General features: G+C 40.5%; 1 protein-coding gene across 7 annotated transcripts in view; it reads left to right on the forward strand.

The window, feature by feature from the left end:
• Positions 1-957: 957 nt before the first annotated feature.
• Positions 958-22297, forward strand: part of LAMA4 (laminin subunit alpha 4) — a 147798-nt gene continuing 126458 nt past the window's right edge. For 4 of the 7 annotated variants that reach the window (XM_059941380.1, XM_059941383.1, XM_059941384.1 and 1 more), the window contains exons 1-2: positions 1450-1596; positions 1700-2046. In XM_059941380.1, the coding sequence (XP_059797363.1) occupies positions 1852-2046 (195 nt within the window). In that variant the 5' untranslated portion in view covers positions 1450-1596; positions 1700-1851. Of the gene's footprint in view, positions 1041-1246; positions 1403-1449; positions 1597-1699; positions 2047-11345; positions 11499-22297 lie in introns of those variants that run through there. The other 3 variants (XM_059941382.1, XM_059941381.1, XM_059941387.1) reach the window with 3 other exon arrangements.

Here is a 22297-nt window from a genome sequence, read left to right on the forward strand (position 1 = left end):
AATTTGTTGTTGAAAACACCAATGACCTTAGCATCAGATTTACCTGTTTTAGTAGTACTTTTACCACACACCCATTACCAAATGTGTATAACAACGCCTATCTCATTACAGTGAAGAGGGAAATAAATGAGATAATTTATACAAACGTTTTGGCACCTAGAAGGTACTCAAAAAATTTCTGTGAATTTTTAGTGCAATCTCTTCTATCTCTGAATTTGTGGCCTTTATTTCGTGAGTTTCAGTGTGGTATAAATGTGCAAGATAGTTTTGGAATCAGTGAGGAGTGGGGCCAGCTTTCTAGCAGCTGTGTGACTTGCGCAAATGTCTTAGTCTCTCAGAACCTCCCTTTTTAATTCCATAAAAAGGAAATAATAGTCCTATTTTGCAAAAATGCTATGAGGCTTGCAAATAACACATGCAAAGTATCTGGCATATTGTAGGTGCAAAATAAATGGCTGCTTTGTTTATCCTTAGATAAAACGATTTTTGTCCTATAAATAGAGCTAATGATTAGACTTTATTGAAATGCTTTGTTGCATGATTGTGAGTGATTTCAAACACCTAGAAACTTAAGCGTTATTCTATGGTTGTCTCACTTAATCCTTTTTAAAACATGTTTGGGTCTTGTGGGAATGTTTAAAGCTCCTTATGAAGCCAATGAATGCAAAGGTACCTATCAGCTGTAGTGGCCATTGACCCATCCACATGGGTACCCCACATAATTGTAGCTCAACTTCACCCCGAAGCCTTGGAAAGGTTACATGACAGACAGATGTAGTAGGCATGAGATTACAGGCCAAGAGGAAGAGGTCGGAGCTGTGGGCAGTATATTTGACAGGCTCATACACTGCAAGCCTTGTTCCGGGCCCCTTACAAAGCACCTCTTTAGGACGAAAACAAGATGTTCTTTGTAAATAAAAGTTCATGCATCTGAGTAATGAAGTCATTTTCCAGGGCTGCAGTGAAAGATATTCTTCTCCCGAGCCCTCTGGGTGAAGACCGTCAGGGGGAAGAGGGTAGCCAGCCAGTCTCCAGGGAAGGTATGAGCACAAACAGCGCGGCAGCCTGTCTCTAGAAGATGAGAAACACTGCCCAAGAGAGTGGGTGCCCTCCCCCTCTGCCATCTGAGCGCATCCGCCTCCGGCTCCAGCCCAGGAATCCCTTTTCCACCCACTTTACTGCAAACTAGGAGGGCCACATAAAAGATGTACATAAATATAGATAAGACATCCGGCACCTTGGCTAAATAAATAAGAGATGTGAGGAAGCCATCACAAAAGCTGAATATTCATCTGGGGCCCTTGGAGGGGCTCCAAACTGAGAGGGGAGGGGAGGCCGCCAGGAAAGGCCCGGCCACGGTGTCTGAAAGACCAGCTTGGAGGGGGAGGGCCTGGAAGTGAAGGTAAAAAGGGAGTGGTGAAAATGGGTGTGGGAAGGAAGCCAGGACAGCGCAGCCCTCAATCCCGACCGCCAGGGACAGGAGGTGGCCGGCGCTCGCGGGGCTCGCCCCAAACGCATCCGCCTCTTGATGCTGAGCTTTAAGCTCCATCCATCTGTACATTCTTCAGCCAGAGCCTCTGGGGAGGGAGAGAGAAAGTGAGAGAGAGAAACGGCGGGGGAAGACAGAGGAGAAAGAGAGAGAGAAGGGGGGTTGGGGCAGGCTCTGGCTTACTCTCTCACTCTTCCTTTTTCTACGAAGTTGCTCCCTGGGCTGCCTTGAGTTCCCACATCTGGATACTGCAGACGCACAGGAGGTAAAATAAGCGAGGCACCGCTGCACCACAGGGGGGACCGGCGAGGACCAACAGCGGCCGAGCCCCTGGAAGAGCCCTGTCGGATGTCAGCGGAGAGATGGCTTTGAGCTCAGCCTGGTACGCAGTCCTGCCCCTGTGGCTCTTCTGGGGCGCCGCCTGCTCCCGCGCCGCGTCTGGGGACGACAGCGCTTTTCCTTTTGACATTGAAGGGAGCTCAGCGGTCGGCCAACTAGACCCGCCTGAGACCATCGAGGCCCGCGTGGCTCTTGGAAGCCTGCCGCCTGCTGCCAAGGTACAGTGCCCCTGCCATTGTCACCCTGCTGGGGCACCTGTGCCCCGTGTTGTGTGTGTCACACTTGTGTCCCCCTCTCTACCCCCCTCTTTCCCTTCCCCACCCGCCTTATGAGTTTCACCTGGACGGGTCAGTTCAGAAACTTGAAATAAAGAGTTTTACTTTGTACGTTGGATTTGGACTTTGTGATTTGAGAGCTGAGGCTTTGGAACACATCCCTGTTCAAGCTGGTAAAAGGGCATGTGTCCTGCATACTCTGAGTTAGTAGGCTAGACTCTCAGCTGGGGCTGCAGTAGCACGTCTGTGACTTTCCGCCGCTTGTCCCAATAGAGTCATTGTTGTCAAGCCACACCACTTAACGTGTGTGCCCTGTCACTGGCTTCCTGCTCCTCTGTGATGTTAGGACAGTGGGAACAACACTGCAGGACTAATGTTTTTGTAGCAGATACCTTAAATAGACACACAAGCCATTATATTCCAGAAACAAGAAGTCATGATGAAAGTCAAGCCCCATCCCAAATGTAAAAATGATGGAGATATGCTACTGATGATATGCTTATTCAAAGAGCTGCTGTTTGAATCCCTTGCAAAAGCGTTTATGTTAAAAGCATAACCAAAGTGTAGAAACTGGGTAAAGGTGCATGAATCCAGAGTAAGTGATTTAAGAACCCCCTGAGCCGAGACGGACAACAGCATGTCCAGGGCGTGGGAGATGCTAAATAGGAGGAAAATGAAGTCACCTAAGTTCATGGGAAAGGAAAGAGCAGTTGACCTAACAACACACACACACACACGCACACACACACACACCCCCTATAGCTATGATTACAGCAACTATAGAACCAAAGCAGTTATGTGGATTTATACATCTCTAATGCCATTGATGCATTTCTAGTGCCATTTCTAACAGCACTGAAGTCTGGATTATTGCTATTAGTCCTACTAATTGTTAGTATAACCGTAGTTATTAATTAAACTACTGATAAGATAAGATGCATGAAGATGGTCCTTCTCCAGGAGTGAGCCCTACCCACACCCCAAAATGAGGGGGAGGATGGGTAGGGCCATAGCATACCAACTCCCATTGTGGTGTGAAATGTAATCCCCATGAGAAAGAGGGGCACGCCTTCTGGTCAACTTTGTACTCAGACATGGGGAGAAGCCAGACCAAGAGACACTCCACACAATGAGAAGGCTTCACTTCTCTACAGGCTTGGAATCAACCCCCCAGGAAGCGTTATCTCCACCTGTTGCTTTGAGTGGAAAGTTCCAGAATGAAACGCTTAAGAGTAGGATTGCCAGATAGAATACAGGACACCCAATTAAATTTGAATTTCAGATAAACAACAAATAGATTTTGGTTATGTCTCAAATATTTCATGGGATGTATTTATACTAAAATTTTTTTCACTGTTTATCTGAAATTCAGTTTATCTGGGCATCCTGTCTTTTTACCTGCTAATTCTAAAAAGACAGGCACACATAACTTTTTGTAACTTTCATCTCACAAAAAGTAAGAAAATAATTATTTGATTTTTTAGGGAACCTTAAATTTATTGCTGAAACCCTGGGCAATTGCTTATATACTCATATGTTCAGTGAAATAATATGAAGGCAGCACAGCAGAGGGTTTTAGATTGCAGGCTTTGCAGTCTGATGGTCCCAAGTTCAAATTTCAGCTTGCCTGCTCCTTACCTTGGGCAAACTACAGATGCCCAACTTGCAGATAAAGAAACTGAGACTTAGATAAGTTATTGATGTCTACTTCATATTTCATACAGTTACTGTGATGAAATTAGATAAAATACATAGAGGACTTAACACAGTGACTAACATGTATAAATGCTTTATACATCCTACGTGTTGTTTTTATTATTATTATAAAAAATACACGGCTAGCTGGATTAAAAGAAACCCTTATTTGGGAATATTTCTCAGAACTTTATTTTTATGGTGCTATTTTACTTAATATTGCTTGTCTGTATCCTTCCAATCAAAAACAGTGTCACGTAGTATGTTAAATTTGTAATACTGTTGGAGACTAATAGGTTCAGAATGCCCGTTGAGGCTTTTGGTTTAGGGAAACAGAAAGAATCTATTAGTCATTCCGGAGGGTCATATGATGTAGAGAGGGTGGGATTGGGGTAATTATGTTCCCACTGCATAGTTTCACATAATGCCCTCCAGTCAGCCTGCAGTCCCACAGCGATCCCAACGCCCCACCATTCGGGTTTCCCATGCTTTTTATAGACAGTAAGGAGACCTGAAAGCAAATACATTCTGGAGATTTAATAACATGGTACAACCACTCCAGTGAATTGGTTCAGGAGGTTATATTTCATCTGTAGAGAAAAAGAGAACATGGACTCATACAAGACATTATTCGCAGGCGTTTGGAGAGGTGGATGGAAGGATATTCTAAAAATACATTCATTTTATTTGAATCGGATATATATATAAACGGTCGTTCCTCAATTCTCCTTCAAAGGGAAGAAAGAAAACTAGTAAAGCAAGCATGGAGCAGTGGGGGGTGCTAGGCTGACGGCCTTCCTAAGGCTCTGCCATGCTCCTCCATAGCAGGACTCGCGTCCTCTCCACCCTCAGCACAGACTAGGGCACCCGGGTGCACAGTGTGGGTTAGGAGAACAAATACATTCAACATGCACTGAATAAAAGGATGGGAAGCATGGCTGACCAAGAAGGAAGGCCCCTCCTTTCCTTCTAAAATAAGCACAAGCTCCTCCAGGATGCAGAGAATTTGAAAAGAGGAGCACCATGGGTAACTCTGTGCTAGTTGGTAGGATTTTCCTACTATCTGCTTTTTCACAAGCAGATAATTGACTGAGTCCATTATTTCTGAGTATATGGTGAGAACAATGATTCTCAGTAGGTGGGGATGGGCAAAGGGGAAACTAGGTAGTGTCAAAAAGTGTATTTAGTATTCTAATATTCTACATTTAAGAAAAGAAAGTCTTAATTTTATTATACCCATTATAGCAAGTGAAACTAGGCAAAAGTCTTCTTGGCCAATATGGAGATGCAGAAGAATGGGAGGGGATGCAGGGATGGAGATGGGAACAGTCCTGCAGGAGAGGGTATCAGAGTGTCCTTAGGAAGAGTGACATTCTTGTCTATCAAAAAGAAGCAGGAGTTAAACAAGGTCAAGAACACAGGTTAGAGGTTGATTAAAAGAAACCCTTAGTTGGGAATATTTCTCAGAACTTTATTTTATGGTGCTATTTTACTTAATATTGCCATATCTCTGTTGTCTATATCCTTCGTGGCTGGAAAGAAGCCACCCAGAGACTCAGAGAGGAGTGGGGACTTTGCTGGAAGGGCAAAGCGGGAGGTGGTGGAAGGTGACGGTGCTGTTACTGCCTTTGGTAGATTATTGAGAAAATAAGGGAAATAATTGACAATACTGAGCAAACTTCCCTGAGAGGGGAAACCAGGAGTTTATCTCCTGATAACCTGACTGGATTTTGCAGTTGCTCTTCTTAGCTTCCCTCCAAGAAGATTCGTGCCCCATGAACCACAAATGTACCTCACGCTAGACAAACTTGCTTGCTAAAAAAAAAAAAAGCAATACGAACTAGACTAATTTTGAGGGACTTTTCTTCTAGACTCTCTTCAGGTTGATCTGTGATCCCGTGCTCCAACACATAGTTAGGTGCCCTGCCACTAAAGGATTGTAGTATGTTTATTAAAAGACAGCTCAGATCCCTTTCACTATCTGCTTTCCATTGCCTTATCTCGCTCCCTTACTTTGAGAAAGGCTTTGTAGAACAACATCAAGACTTCCAGTCACTGGCCTGGGCCATCACTCTATACCGCTGTTCACAGAGCAGTTGGTAATTTAACACCCACATGCCACCCCCAGCCTGGCATGCAGTCATTGTTTCACTCACTTAATACCATCCAAAGAGCAGGTTTGGAGACCTACCATGTGCAGAGTAATAAAGCAGGCGCCAGGAGGGACAGAAAGAAGGCAGAGTCACATCCCTACCCTCAAGGAGTAAGCAATCTAAGATAGAAAAATATACACGTAGCCACTATATAAAGCAGAATGAATTTATGTTCTGTAAGAGCGGCTATCAGCTAAGTGCCAGGGGGCTAATGTGGAAAAAGTATTACTCCTGGGCTAGGCCAGTAGGGCACAGCCACTTACTCATCAAACACCAAAGAAAGTTCCTGCGAAACATTATTTTAGAAGGACTGGAATACAGTAACGGTAATAATAATAATAGTGTGGCTTATCGATGACACTCATTGAGTATTTACCACATGCCAGACACTGGTCTAAGCACTTTCCATGAGTTATTTCCTTTAACCCTCATAACAGTTCAGTGGGATTGGCGTAGTTATTATCTCATTTTGCAAACGTGGAAACTGAGGCACAGAGCATTTGCCCAGGCAACCTGCCTGGTAAGTGGCCCAGCTAGGAAGGAGTTTATGAAAGTAATTCAACTGTGCAAGAATATCTAGAAAAATGTAGTGAGGTAAATAGAACTATCTGTAGGAACAATTTTAGTCAAAGTTTGGGAATTTCTTAAAGTGAAGATATACAAAATACCATTCAAAGACCATTTATGCAGTGCTTGCTAGATGAGTAGCGTAAATTACATGGCCTATCTTACAGAATTTATTATAAAACTGCTGGAAAACAGAGAATTCCATTTGCTATAATTCCAGAGTTCTCGGATTTAACCAGAAGAAATGTTTTTTTTTAATTGTGGTAAAATATACACAAAATTTATTATTTTAACCATTTTTAAGTGACATTAGGTAATTCACCATTCATCATCATCCATCGCCATCCATCACCATCACTACCATCCATATCCAAAACTTTCATCTTCCCAAACTCAAACTCAATACACATTAAACAATAATTCCTGTTAGCCTTTTCCCCAGGCCCTGGCAACCACCATTCTACTCTCCATTTCTATGAATCTGACTACTCTAGGTATCTCATATAAGTGGAATCTACAGTATTTGTCATTTTGTGCCTGGCTTATTGCACTTAACATAATGTGTTCAAGGTTCATCTATGTTGTAGCATTTGTCCAAATTTCATTCCTTTTCAAGGCTGAATAATATTCTATTGTATGTATATATCACATTTTATTTATCCATTTGTCTGTTGATGGACATTGAGTTATTTCTACCTTTTGGCTACCGCGAATAGTGCTGCTATGAACATTGGTCTACAATTATCCATTTGAGTCCCTGCTTTCAGTCCTTTTGAGTATATACCTAGAAGCGGAATTGCTGATCCTATGGAACAGAGACAGTTTTAAAACTCAGATTTTTATGGAGGCCGAGCAAAAACTAACTGGGCAGGGAAAGGAACACATCCTGTGAGTGGTGGGACCCAAGCAACAGCAGAGGAAGGGATGCCTCTTCCAGAGGGCACCCACCTCTCAGTGTTGCCAGGCCTTCTGTTTTTTTACAAGAAGACAGAATCTGGATTCTTAAGTGAAATTGCTGACTCAGTTTTTTTAATGCCCTGTGGGAAGCACATCTGAGGACTGTTTATTTGCAGTCTCTGCTTTACGACATTTGAAATTCACCTTTCATCAAAGGCACAATGTGGGCATCTAGCCAGACAGATGTGCTATGAATCCAGCTCTCCTACTTTCTAGCTGTTTGACTTTAGGCAAATTAGTTCATTTTTCAGAGGCTCGGTCTGTTTGATTTTAAAATGAATACAAATGTATTTTCTTTGCAAGATATTTGTGAAATTTAAGTGAAATCGTGTGTATAAGCTACCTAACTCAAAGTCTGCCCTCATTCTCTCTTCTCTCCCTCCCTCCTCACCCTTTTTCTTCCATTATCTGTTTTTATCTACCTGCGAGTTCAGATTTGTAGTATCAGTCTATTTTCATCTAAATTTTTACTTATTCTGTAAATTTGATTACTTTCAACTTCTGCTTACAAATTTGCTGATTATCCAACATTGGACAAGAAGGAGACTCGTTTAACTATTAAAATCATTGTATCCCTAATGGTTCTTTAAACATAACCTTTCCCCAGAAATAGGATAATCTGAGCAGTTAAGAGAAATGAGTCAGTTTTCCCAAATACCCAAAAAACTAAACAAAAAACCCAGCATATTTGCTATGACAAGGACTATAACATTTTTTTCCCCCCTTTCACAATTAAATTCTAAAATCTGACTTGTCATAGATTCTTGAAGCATATAATGCCAAAAACACGCCTATCCTTTAGGGTTTTTCCTTACTCAAAGTAACCACATAAATATAATGATGGCCAGACATAGTTATGAGACATTTGATTGGTTAGAAACCATTAAAATCAGATTGCCAGTACATGCTTTGAGTTCCAAAACTTAGCATTTCCAAACAATTACTTTTGTGTTTTCTAAAGCAAATAATCTACTACTTGACTGAGATATAGTGACCACATAGAAGAATATTTAAATATCTACTCCAGCATTTGCCAAAAAGCAGCATTCTTTTTTCAATTGCTTTTCTTTTTGCTCCTAGTGTGGTAAAGTTAAATTCTGGGAAATGGTTTACTAAAGGGAAGTTTAACCACAGATGTTTGTAATTCCAACTTAAGTTTCCCATCAAAATCTTAATGAAATTCAGCTGCCAAGCAGTCGGCTCTGAATCTGAGTCTTTTTATCATGAGAAACTTGGGGAAAACAGCATTCCGAGGCTGACTGGTAGTGGGAAGCTGTCCATATTCAAGCCCAAATCCTCTACATAAAGGAAAAAAAAAAAATACACGAAGAAACAAATTCTCTTAAAAAAAAAAAGGAGTGGGGGGTGGTCAAATGTACTTTCAGTAACATGTAATATGGCCCTCTTTTCACTTCCAGGAATTTCTTAGTTTGTGTGTTGTGTTTTGTTGGAGGCTAGAGATCTAGTGTTTACCTAAATAGAGTGAAGTATCAATGTTTATGACTCCATGAGAACCAATGAGTTGGAGGAATCCCATAACATTAACAGCTGCATCAGCCCAAGCCCCTTGGAGACTAGAGCAGTGATCCATGCTGCATGCTACAGCTGAAAGGATGCTTGAGCACAGTGCAGATTCTGTATATTAATATTTATTTTGAAATTATGCCTTCCATTACATGGAGTGGCATGATTACTTTAAAGGAAATCGAGATGTCTAGAGATCAAAGATGTCTTCACTAAAACTCACCTTGGACGTGACTGTTACATGCAATACTGTTGTCTGTTTACAAAGTGAATTGCAGCATGGCACACTGCACTGAGCAGCTCTGTAAAGCCAAATGTCGACCCAAAGGAATGCATAATATAGACACAAGCAGAAGGCAAGATAAATGTCTAAAAAGCCTTGTACTGTGGGATGCCAGGGCTGTAGAACCATCTAGAATCACTGCAAGAGCCAGAGCACAAATTCAGGGTTTAAAATCATGGCTGGCTGCTTCTTCCACACAGAATTATTCCACAGTGCCTTTCAAGGTTCACAGCCACAGTGTGTATGTTTCCCTTTGATGATCAGTGATATAATTTGACAAGCTAAGCGTGCCCTAAGTGTAACCTCTCTTCCTGCTGATATGCCATGAGTCCTAGGAGCAGCAGAGCAGTTCTGTCATCTGTGATTCTGTTAATCCCCAGGTCACAGGTGAGGTGCTAAATGCCTGTTATTTGGAGACTGAACTGAGTCTGAATGCCTGGAGATGGACTAGTGTTTCTTTGTAGTGCATGAATAACTGCCTCATTCTATATTGTTCCCTTGGAATTGCTGTCTGTCGTGATCAATGCCAGCAGACACCCTGAAATTCCTCTCATCAGAGACAAGCCCTGAAGCCTCTATTGCAGCACAGAATTCAGCATAGAGGAGACGTGTTTGAATGCGGAGCCAGTGGGTGGTTATTATTGGATGTATAACTCTATTGGACCTTGCACTGGGAACTATAAAATCAAAGGGATCATAGGATGTTAGATCTAGAAAGAGAGTTTAGAGATTCAAACCCTCTCATTTTGTAGGTAAGGAAGCTGGGTCTCAAAGGGGTTGGGGTGCTTCACTCAAGGACACAAAGTTCATTAGCAGCAGCACCAGGAACTATGTCTTCTGACTTCCAGCCTTATTTTCTTTCAAATTATTTCTATCAACTGAATCATCCTTAGCTTTAGAACTGGGGATCATTATGTAAAATATATATTTTTTAATAAAATATATATATGTATACACAGATATATATATATATATATATATATATATATATATATATATATACAGATACATCTTTAAGAGAAGAATTGTTTACTTCTAATATACTATCACTTTACTCTTCATTGTTTCTAGTTAACCTTAAGTTGAATTATCAGTAGGAGAGTCTCCCAGAATTGAGTGGAGTGGGAAAAGCACTGAACCGTGAGTCTGGAACTAACTATTCTGGTTCTTGGCCATGCCACTAACAGCCAGATTACCCTTACCAGTTAAAGGAACCTGGGTAAGTCCCTTCACCTCCTGGGACAGCTTGAAAAGAACAAAACAAAATCAAGGTTCCTTCAAGCAACCAAGTTCTATAATTGGCTAATAAATATATCAAATTGTAAACCACTTAAAGGGAAGCTGACCTAAGGAACAGAATCACTCAGAGTCACAGCTGCTGTCCTAGTTAGAACCCCAAGATTTAGTATCCAGAACCTGAGGGAAACACAGGGTCCTGATCTGGTTAAGAGGGTTGGGTGGGGATGGTTTAAGAGTCCTTTTTCCTGCTTCCTTCAGGGGCAGAGCTGAGGATGGTTTGCAGGACAGAGCACTGGCCCAGCCATGGACATGAGCCTTTCCAAGATGACACGCCCAGGAGGTTTCCCAGCCAGCATCCGGTGCAGACACCTTAGTGTGTCCAATGAATATTAATGGTCTCCCATGCCAGGGTTCCTGCTGCCACCTGCCCTCTCCAGACCCTTCAGGGTGACCCTAAGCATGAAGCTCCACATGGAAAAACAAGAAGGATGACAATGGACGAGATAAGGGACATGGGGACTTGTGTCCCTGAGTCTTCTAACACTTAAGTGACATGTGACAGAGGGTCCAGAGAGGAGAATGTCTTTTCACTCTGCACAAAAGGAAGGAAGAGCCAGTGAGGGATTATTAATTCACTATAAACATCAACTGAAATCACTGCATTATAGTAGACACAAAAATGCCACCAACTAAGCCTTCATGACAAGGTAAAGAGGAAGCTTAATTTGATAGCCTGCTCTAGATTGAGCAGAATGCAACATTTGGAAGCAAATATTTTAAAGGAACTTTCTGGAAGTCAGAATCGCCAGTGTGTGAGGGAGCCTGCCCTGGGGGTGTGAATGACTGTGGGGAGGAGGGGTCGAAATCGTGGAGACTCCAAATGTGGCCCAAGGACAGCGGCACCAGACCCGTACTGGGAATGCAGACTCCCAGGTCCCACTCTGGAATCAGAATCTGCATTTTCACCAGATGCCCAGGTTGTTCACATGCACATTAAAGTATGAGAAGCACTAGTCTCTAAAATGCAGCTGGGCTTAGATTTTAATGGACTTCAGGAAATTGAGAATCCAGAAAAGGGAAGCGTTTTTGACATAATTATAGAGAGGCCTAAAAAATAAAACCAAATCATGGCTGCATGAGGCTAGTGAGAGAGCTCACAGGCCCACCCGGGTACTAGCCCCCGGCCTGGAAAGGTGCACTTTAGAATAAAAATCAAGCTTCAAAGAAAATTGCTGCTTCAAGGCATCTGGAGGAGCTGAGAAGGTAACGTCACTTCCTGAAACCCTGGCCCGCACGCAGCAGGTGTTCAGGAAGGGAACTTAAAGAAAGACACGAATAATAATAATACTTTTAATGTTTTTTAAAATGCTTAGAGGATATCAAACAAACAGACTTAAAAAAGACAGACATGAAATGATAAGGAAGGTTTCCTACTCCCAGCACACACAGCCTAGAAACAGGACCACTGGAGATCTGTGTCCTTGAGGGGAAGGGAGCAGAGACGGGAAGAATTTACTCGTGGAACCTTCTTGGAAACAGGGCGTTGCCAGACTCTTAGGAAATAGTGGGATTATAACGTCTCTCTTGCTAACAAGGGAGGCTTTCTAATTCAGGATAATGTATCTTCGGGGAGTGAGGAGTGTGGTCTCTGGCCTAAACTAGAAAGATACTTGATAAGAGATATGGAAGAGCTAGTTCCCCGGAATGAGAATCGCCAAGGCTAGCCCTCAAAATGGAACCTCTCTAGAGGGATTGAGATTTGCAGGAAAGTGCTCTTGAGACAGGGTCTCAGCCTCCTCCTGCATCAGCAGAGTCATCTCCATTCTCCTGGCCCATTCCAGGTCTCCTGATGCAGCCACAGCCCTGAGAGGGCCCCTTGTTATTCTGTAACAGCCTTACAGGACAGCTGTCATCCTTTTGATTTTAATGCCTAACCACCTGCTTAGCACTAGCTGTGTCCTAGGCATTGTTTGAGGTGCTCTATGTGTATTACTAATTTTGCTCATAACGTAGTTAGGAAGGCACTGCTATTAGCACTATTCTACACTTGAGGAAACTGAGTCATCTAGAAGTTGAGTAATTTACCCAAGATCACAGTTTAGGGAATCTGGCTCCAAGCTCTTAATCTCTGTCCTGTAAATGACCCTCTAATGTCTGTTTCTAAATCTCAGAATGTCTTACAAGAGCTCAGCTAACAAGGGTCCCCAGTATCATCCAGGAATGCCAGAGTGGTCTTAGAAGCTGATGAGTCTATTTAAAGAACATTTAAATTAGTGGTATGTTTATACTTTGACTTGTTTTTCAAGTTATAGAGTTAAACTCACTCTATCATCTCAATAACAATAGGAGGTTCTTCTTTAGGCATAATAGGAATAAAGATTGACATAATATCTGAATGTATATGTATTTATGTATCTCCAAATATGCTAAGCATTAGTCATTTCAGTGGAATCCTGAGTTTACATTAGGGACCTCCAACTTAAAAGAACTTGATAGAAGGCTAAAGAAGGAACTTGAACTGTAGTAAAAGCAGGATCTCAGGGGAAATGATTAGACAAAGTATGTCAATCATAGGAAAACTGAATGAAGGCTTAGAAACTATTTATCTTTACAAATTTTTCTTTATAAAGGAAAATATGGAAAGAAATGGAGTTTGGCAACTGAAAGGATTCAAGTCAGACCTAAAAGACACATAAGCTGTTAACTTCTTTCCTAGAAATTTTCAAGCACTATATAAAACAACATGTCTGAAATAAGTGAGTTATTCATTCAGCTCACAGTGATTAAGAGCTGAGAGGAACCAGGCAAGGCATCAGTGATTCCGTCTGGGACAAACCCAGGTGGCCTCCACCCTGCTGGACCAGGAGGATAGCTCTGCTAGCAGCAGTCACTTGTGGAGTGTGCTGTTAGCCTGGAAGAAAGGAAGGTGTTACAGTAGCGGTCCCCCAAACAATCACGCCCAAGAATCTCTACTGCTTCTCCTATCCCTCTAGCCTCAGGTTTTGAAATGTTTTGCTTACTGTGTTAGTTTGCTAAGGCTGCCATAACGTTATGCCACAGACTGGGAGATTTAAACAACAGAAATTTATTTTCTTACCTTTCTGGAGGCTAGAAGTCTGGAATCAAGGTGCCATCAGGCTTGGTTTCTGGTGAGAGCTCACTTCCTGGATTGTAGATGGCCACCTTCTCTCTGAGTCCTCACATGGCCTTTATTCTGTGCACATGCAGAGAGAGAGAGAGATCTCATCCTCTTTTATAAAAACACCAGTTCTATCAGATTAAGGCCTTACCCTTACGATCTCACTTAACCTTTACTAGCCCCTTGTATGCCCTACCTCCAAATACACTCATATTAGGCACAGAACTTCAACATGTGAATTGGGATGGGGGAGGCGTGTTAACTGAGTTGGTAACACCTACCAAGGGAAGTGTGGTAAGCGTAACTCTTTTTTTAATTAGGCAAAGTAATGTATAATAGCAAAAGAGAGCTTCTGGTAAAATAAGTAGTGTTATCACTCTGTATTAACCTCAGCCAAAAGCAAAAACAAACACAAAAATTTCATTAGCATTTCATTTTGATTGTACATTTTTATGAATGTGTCGCAATTTTTATTAGATATTTTGAAATATGGAGAATAGTACATTCAGCCCTATATTGCCACCTTGTATTCCTTAGGTGTCCAGGGACACTTGATTGATTAGCATTAATGTTTTTATTCTCTTATTTTAAAAAGGTACCTACTACCTCAGCAAGTTGCTTTGTATGATATAAACAGGAATAGAATCCAGTCAAAGAGATAAAACAAGTAAACAATAGTGTAATACAACTAAATGTTATCAAAACTCTAAGAGGGTTTAGAAGGAATGTTCACTCCTGGTGGGAAGTTCACAAGTGAATTCATGGAAGAGGTGACATTTGAGTTGAATCTTTAAGATTGAGGAAAATTCAAGCTGAGGGGATAGGATAAGTAAAGTCAAAAGACACAGGGTTCTTCTGGAAAGGGATATAGTCCTAGTTGGTGGTACTGGATAACAGGGAGCCACTGAAGATTTCAGAGCAGAAGAGATGCTCAATGAGAATTCATCAACATTAATCTGGACATGGGCTATTGGATGGAGGACGCAGTAGACAGCAGAGAGCCTGGAATCAGGGTAACTTATATCATGTATTGGTAATTGTCCAGGAACGAGTAAGAAGGGTCTGGATTTAGATGGTGGCCATGGTCTGGAAAGGAGGAAACAGACGCTGGGGTCATTGCAGAGATTCTATCAGATGACGTGCCCTGTTTTGGAGAGCAAGGATGACAGAGAAGTCAGAGGTGCTGCTGCTGTTTGTAGACATGTATTACATCATGGGAAAAAATCTTGGGTTCAAAGACCTTTGAACACAAGACCTACTAAATCAGTGGCTTTCAGGCTGAGGCTTCATGGAACTGCCTTGCCTCGGGTATAACTTGGGGTGAGGGAGGCTGAGCAGCAAGAAGTGGGGGCTCTTCTTCCTTCAACCAGTGCATCTTTTTAATCTGTTTTATAGATGAATTCTACATGAGATTTCCCTGGGAAAAAAGGAATTCTCTGCCCTACAGTGTTTGAGAACCATGATGCTGGGGGCTTTCGAGTTGATATTCTAAATCATGACAGGTCTCCAAAATATTGCCCAAAATCTCATTCAAATCAGTGCTTCCTAGGCAGTTTCTCAGTGTTACACATACCTGCCTCTGGGCCAGTGCGTAGTGCTGATGGCACAGAGGTGCTGGTGCTCTGAGCATCTCTGCTGCGGCTCCAAACACAAGCTAGAAATCACTGAACAATTGGTGCTCTCCTGAGAGATATTTTTATGCTTCCTGTTCCCTGTCTGAGGATATTTTTGGCCCTTTCCTAGGAACTTAGGAAATTCCAATTTGTCTCAGTTATTACCTGGGAGTGCTGAGGAAAAGGCAAAGGAGTTTTGGAAAGCTTTGGAGGGTGGTAGTGGGTTGAACAGATAACCGGTATCTTTCAGTCCTCATAGGAACAGTCAGATGTTTGCATGGTTCTTATTTTTCTAAACCAATGGTTTCATCATTATTAACATCATCTTATCCTAAACCTAAACAGTTACTCACCTGCACTCTGACTTAAAAAGACAGCTCTTAGTCTTACTTTCCCCTCCCTTAACACAGGATTACACCCATCTTTGGTCCTTCATCTCCAAAGGCCAAAATGCTTCCACTATGAGTGTTATGTCTATTAAAAGGGAGAAAATAAACATTTAAAACCGTATTTGATTTTTTTTATTTGAATGAAAAAAGTGACACATTGAGCATTTCATAGTGTCATTAAGGCAAGTTGCCACTTATTTTATTTTGCTTTATGACATATATTCAAACGCTGAGAGAGAACTGATCTTCTGATAAATTAGGAAAGCTTCCTATATATCTCAACCCAAGTTTAAAGAGCACAGCTTTCAAAAAGCTCTTGACATTGGACAAATGTTATTTACAACTGAAAAATATTGGAATTTCCAATGACTACTAACTCAGTTGGAAAACAATGTTAATACTTTAAAGCTTCCATGAGGGGATATGGAGATATATGTATACATGTAGCTGATTCACTTTGTTATACAGCAGCAACTAACACAACAATGTAAAGCAATAAAGATATTAAAAAAAAAGAGTAAATTTTAATTTTAAAAAAGTTAAATAAATAAAAATAAAGCTTCCATGATTTACAAGGTATATTCGTACGTATTTCCACCTTTATTCCTTTCAACTATATTACAAACCAGGCAGGCCACTGGTTTTATTAATCTAATTTATATAAACGTGCAGATGTTAAATACTTTGCCCAAAGTTTCATAGCATGGAACCAGTATGAAACAGCAGGCAGCTTTATAGAATTCTAGACTGTTAAGATGGGAAGAGCCTAGAAAGCATCGTGCCACTAATATCATTGAAAGAGGAGGAAACTGGAGCCAGAAGTTAAGTCACTTCCTCGAGGTCCCACAGCAAGTTTCTAGAACTGGAACCAGCCAAGTTTCCTGACTCTTAGAGCAGTCCTCTTGTCCTACTGAATCACAGCATGGATGCCATCACCAGAATAAATAATAGGGGTGAGGAACACCTGGTGATCTGTGTGTTGGGATACTAAACAAGTTGGATCAGACAAGAGCATATCCATGTTTACCTTCTTGTTATGACTTATGTCACCATCTGTGCCTTAGTCCGAAATAATTTAACTACTAAAATATTAATTCTCTTGGCCTTTTGGTCAGTATATTTATCCCAATTTTGAATTTAATTTATAAACACACTATTCATACCTCTTCTTTCATTTCAAGGATTTTTGCTTTGTCCCCATATGGCTATTGACCCCTTAAATTATGCTTTCAGCACCCATACTTAAAAAGAAAGCTTTCAAGTGCACTAAGATTTCAGAATTTCCGGTTAGAGTTTCCTGATGGTCATATAAAAATAAACAACACATCCTGGATCTTAAAAGGAAGAAAGAAAATAAGATCAATTTCAAAAATGAACAATGACACTTCTGTTTTAAAACAATTGAAGAACTAAGTTTAAAAATTCCCAGACCACATTATGTCTGCTTTGCCCCCTGCACACAGTCATCATTCAGGTTTCCACATGACTGTCAGAAACTTCCCTATCATGTAGCAAAACAATTGTAACATGAGAAATTAATGAGGAAAATTAAATGTGTGCTGGCACCAAAGTGGTCTACTCTGGCAGTTGTACCTTGCTGTGACTGCCCCAACCTGCTTTAAAACAGTTCTGAGTTTCAGCATCTCCATTTTTATTTGTGGAGCTTTTTCACTGCTGATTTCAAAGTCAAGTCACCCTACTCTTCTAACAGCAAGTTTCTCAAAGGCAATCTACCAATTCCCAGCAGAACTGTAGTTAGTAAAATCCAGGGACTGCGCCAGGAGTAGCATCTGCTTAGATGTGCCCTGAGTCTAACAGAGGATAAGAAATAATGAAGATTTCAGGGGTTGGGGCAGCCCGCTGTGGTCAGCAAAATAAGAAGGTCTTTGGGAGGCAGAACAGTTCTAATCTGCTGCACACTCAGTGGTTCACTTTCAAAATGGCAGGCACAATCATCCCTTGTTCTCTCCCCTGGTCTTGATGTGAGGAGGATCCTCAGTATGGTGAAAGTAATACCGTATTTAAGGAAACATAAATATCTTTGTCAGATCAGAGTAATAATCTTTTTGGGGGAAGGATAATACTCTTTGTAACGTGCTTAAAATCTCTGTGTTTTTTTAAAGGGCTGGGCTCTTCCTACACTCAAACAGTATTGGTGATTATTTTGGCAGGTGAAGCACATTTTCCCTGCGACCTGTGTTTCTGGACCTGCAATATATCAAAATGTTCAGTGGAAATAAGTATTTTCTTTTCTGCAGAATATCTTTTTATCTGCTCCTCCATTCAGTTGTTTTGAAAGCTAACAAGTGTTGGACACTTGTTTTAATTTTAAGACATTATATCATCATCTCAGATTATCTAAACTTTTGATTTTCCTTTGATTACAATCTCTCTTTTTGTAATCTGCTAACATAAGTTCATCTAGAAAATGTGCTTTCTCCTCAAAGTCATGAGTCAGCATGGATTTCCTTGGAACATAGTTCACATTGTCTAAGAAATTTACAAACTTTTTTTCTTTATATGCTATTCACTTTTTTTTTAACATCTATATTGAAGTATAATTACTTTACAATGGGGTGTTAGTTTCTGCTGTACAACAAAGTGAATCAGCTATACATATACATATATCCCCATATCTCCTCCCTCTTGCGTCTCCCTCCCGCCCTCCCACTCTCCCTATCCCACCCCTCTAGGTGGTCACAAAGCACCGAGCTGATCTCCCTGTGCCATGCGGCTGCTTCCCACTAGCTATCTATTTTACATTTGGTAGTGTATATATGTCAATGCCACTCTCTCATTTCGTCCCAGCTTACCCTTCCCCCTCCCTGTGTCCTCAAGTCCATTCTCTACATCTGCGTCTTTATTCCTGTCCTGCCCCTAAGTTCTTCAGAACCATTTTTTTTTTTTAGATTCCATATACATGTGTTAACATATGGTATTTGTTTTTCTCTTTCTGACTTACTTCACTCTGTATGACAGACTCTAGGTCCATCCACCTCACTACAAATAACTCAATTTCGTTTCTTTTTATGGCTGAGTAATATTCCATTGTATATATGTGCCACATCTTCTTTATCCATTCATCCGATGATGGACACTTAGGTTGCTTCCATGTCCTGGCTACTGTAACTAGGGCTGCAATGAACATTGTGGTACATGACTCTTTGAATTATGGTTTTCTCAGGGTATATGCCCAGTAGTGGGATTGATGGGTCGTATGGTAGTTCTATTTTTGGTTTTATAAGGAACCTCCACACTGTTCTCCATAGTGGCTCTATCAATTTACATTCCCACCAACAGTGCAAGAGGGTTCCCTTTTCTCCACACCCTCTCCAGCATTTATTGTTTGTAGATTTTCTGATGATGGCCATTCTGACTGGTGTGAGATGATAACTCATTGTAGTTTTGACTTGCATTTCTCTAATGATTAGTGATGTTGAGCATCCTTTCATGTGTTTGTTGGCAATCTGTATATCTTCTTTGGAGAAATGTCTATTTAGGTCTTCTGCCCATTTTTGGATTGGGTTGTTCGTTTTTTTGATATTGAGCTGCATGAGCTGCTTGTAAATTTTGGAGATTAATCCTTTGTCAGTTGCTTCATTTGCAAATATTTTCTCCCATTCTGAGGGCTGTCTTTTCGTCTTGTTTATGGTTTCCTTTGCTGTGCAAAAGCTTTTAAGTTTCATTAGGTCCCATTTGTTTATTTTTGGTTTTATTTCCATTTCTCTAGGAGGTGGGTCAAAAAGGATCTTGCTGTGATTGACGTCATACAGTGTTCTGCCTATGTTTTCCTCTAAGAGTTTGATAGTGTCTGGCCTTACATTTAGGTCTTTAATTCATTTTGAGTTTATTTTTGTGTATGGTGTCAGGGAGTGTCCTAATTTCATTCTTTTACATGTAGCTGTCCAGTTTTCCCAGCACCACTTGTTGAAGAGGCTGTCTTTTCTCCATTGTATATCTTGCCTCCTTGATCAAAGCTAAGGTGACTATATGTGCGTGGGTTTATCTCTGGGCTTTCTATCCTGTTCCATTGATCTATATTTCTGTTTTTGTGCCAGTACCATACTGTCTTGATTACTGTAGCTTTGTAGTATAGTCTGAAGTCAGGGAGCCTGATTCCGCCAGCTCCGTTTTTCTTTCTCAAGATTGCTTTGGCTATTCGGCATCTTTTGTGTTTCCATACAAATTGTGAAATTTTGTGTTCTAGTTCTGTGAAAAATGCCATTGGTAGTTTGATAGGGATTGCATTGAATCTGTAGATTGCTTTGGGTAGTACAGTCATTTGTACAATGTTGATTCTTCCAATCCAAGAACATGGTATTTCTCTCCATCTGTTTGTATCACCTTTCATTTCTTTCATCAGTGTCTTATAGTTTTCTGCATACAGGTCTTTTGTCTCCTTGGGTAGGCTTATTCCTAGGTATTTTATTCTTTTTGTTGCAACGGTAAATGGGAGTGTTTCCTTAATTTCTCTTTCAGATTTTTCATCACTGGTGTATAGGAATGCAAGACATTTCTGTGTGTTAATTTTGTATCCTGCTACTTTACCAAATTCATTGATTAGCTCTAGTGGTTTTCTGGTAGCATCTTTAGGATTCTCTATGTATAGTATCATGTCATCTGCAAACGGTGACAACTTTACTTCTTTTCCAGTTTGGATTCCTTTTATTTCTTTTTCTCCTCTGATTGCTGTGGCTAAAACTTCCAAAACTATGTTGAATAATAGTGGTGAGAGTGCACAACCTTGTCTTGTTCCTTATCTTAGAGGAAATGGCTTCAGTTTTTCACCATTGAGAACGATGTTGGCTGTGGGTTTGTCATATATGGCCTTTATTATGTTGAGGTACGTTCCCTCTGTGCCTACTTTCTGGAGGGTTTTTATCATACATGGGTGTTGAATTTTGTCGAAAGCTTTTTCTGCATCTATTGAGATGATCATATGGTTTTTCTCCTTCAGTTTGTTAATTTGGTTTATCACATTGATTGATTTGCATATATTGAAGAATCCTTGCATTCCTGGGATAAACCCCACTTGATCATGGTGTATGATCCTTTTAATGTGCTGTTGAATTCTGTTTGCTAGTATTTTGTTGAGGATTTTTGTATCTATATTCATCAGTGATATTGGCCTGTAGTTTTCTTTCTTTGCGACATCTTTGTCTGGTTTTGGTATCAGGGTGATGGTGGCCTCGTAGAATGAGTTGGGGAGTGTTCCTCCCTATGCTATATTTTGAAAGAGTTTGAGAAGGATAGGTGTTAGCTCTTCTCTAAATGTTTGATAGAATTCGCCTGTGAAGCCATCTGGTCCTGGGCTTTTGTTTGTTGGAAGATTTTTAATCACAGTTTCAATTTCAGTGCTTGTGATTGGTCTGTTTATATTTTCTATTTCTTCCTGGTTCAGTCTCAGAAGGTTGTGCTTTTCTAAGAATTTTTCCATTTCTTCCAGGTTGTCCATTTTATTGGCATATAGTTGCTTGCAGTAATCTCTCATGATCCTTTGTATTTCTGCAGTGTCAGTTGTTACTTCTCCTTTTTCATTTCTAATTCTATTGATTTGAGTCTTCTCCCTTTTTTTCTTGATGAGTCTGGCTAATGGTTTATCAATTTTGTTTATCTTCTCAAAGAACCAGCTTTTAGTTTTATTGATCTTTGCTATCGTTTCCTTCATTTCTTTTTCATTTATTTCTGATCTGATCCTTATGATTTCTTTCCTTCTGCTAACTTTGGGGGTTTTTTTGTTCTTCTTTCTCTAATTGCTTTACGTGTAAGGTTAGGTTGTTTATTTGAGATGTTTCTTGTTTCTTGAGGTGGGATTGTATTGCTATAAACTTCCCTCTTAGAACTCCTTTTGCTGCATCCCGTAGGTTTTGGGTCATGATGTTTTCATTGTCATTTGTTTCTAGGTATTTTTTAATTTCCTCTTTGATTTCTTTAGTGATCTCTTGGTTATATAGTAGTGTATTGTTTAGCCTCCATGTGTTTGTATTTTTTACAGATTTTTTCCTGTAATTGATGTCTAGTCTCATAGCATTGTGGTCGGAAAAGATACTTGACACTATTTCAATTTTCTTAAATTTACCAAGGCTTGATTTGTGACCCAAGATATGATCTATCCTGGATAATGTTCCAAGAGCACTTGAGAAGAAAGTGTATTCTGTTGTTTCTGGATGGAATGTCCTATAAATATCAATTAAGTCCTTTTTTAAAAAGGAGAAAAAACTGAAAAAGCAGTTGAAGCTTTAAATGAGGATAGATTTTTGCTCCATTTCAGCTGTTCAGTGACTGGGCTATTGACAGTAGAGTATTAAAAACCAAGTGTACCAGGTTCTTGCTTTAATTATTGATAGATTCTCAGTCAATTCAATCTTGTAGCTACCAAGAGAGCCACACAACCAAGTGTTCCTATTACCATTCTTTTGCTCATCTCACTTTGGGTAAAATGCATTAGCAGAATGAAAGAGGATAAAAAAATATTCTCTTCTTACAGTTGAATGGCATTATCCCTATGCATAAATTATAACTTGGAAATTATTGTCAATTCCAAACTCCTAACTTTTAAGCCACCTGACAGTCCCTTATGGGATCCTGGTGACCACAAAGAATTAATGAGGCTTCTAGGCATACCTAACACTTAG

The sequence above is a fragment of the Balaenoptera ricei genome, chromosome 12 (assembly GCF_028023285.1).
Source record: "Balaenoptera ricei isolate mBalRic1 chromosome 12, mBalRic1.hap2, whole genome shotgun sequence".
Classification (NCBI taxonomy): domain Eukaryota; kingdom Metazoa; phylum Chordata; class Mammalia; order Artiodactyla; family Balaenopteridae; genus Balaenoptera; species Balaenoptera ricei.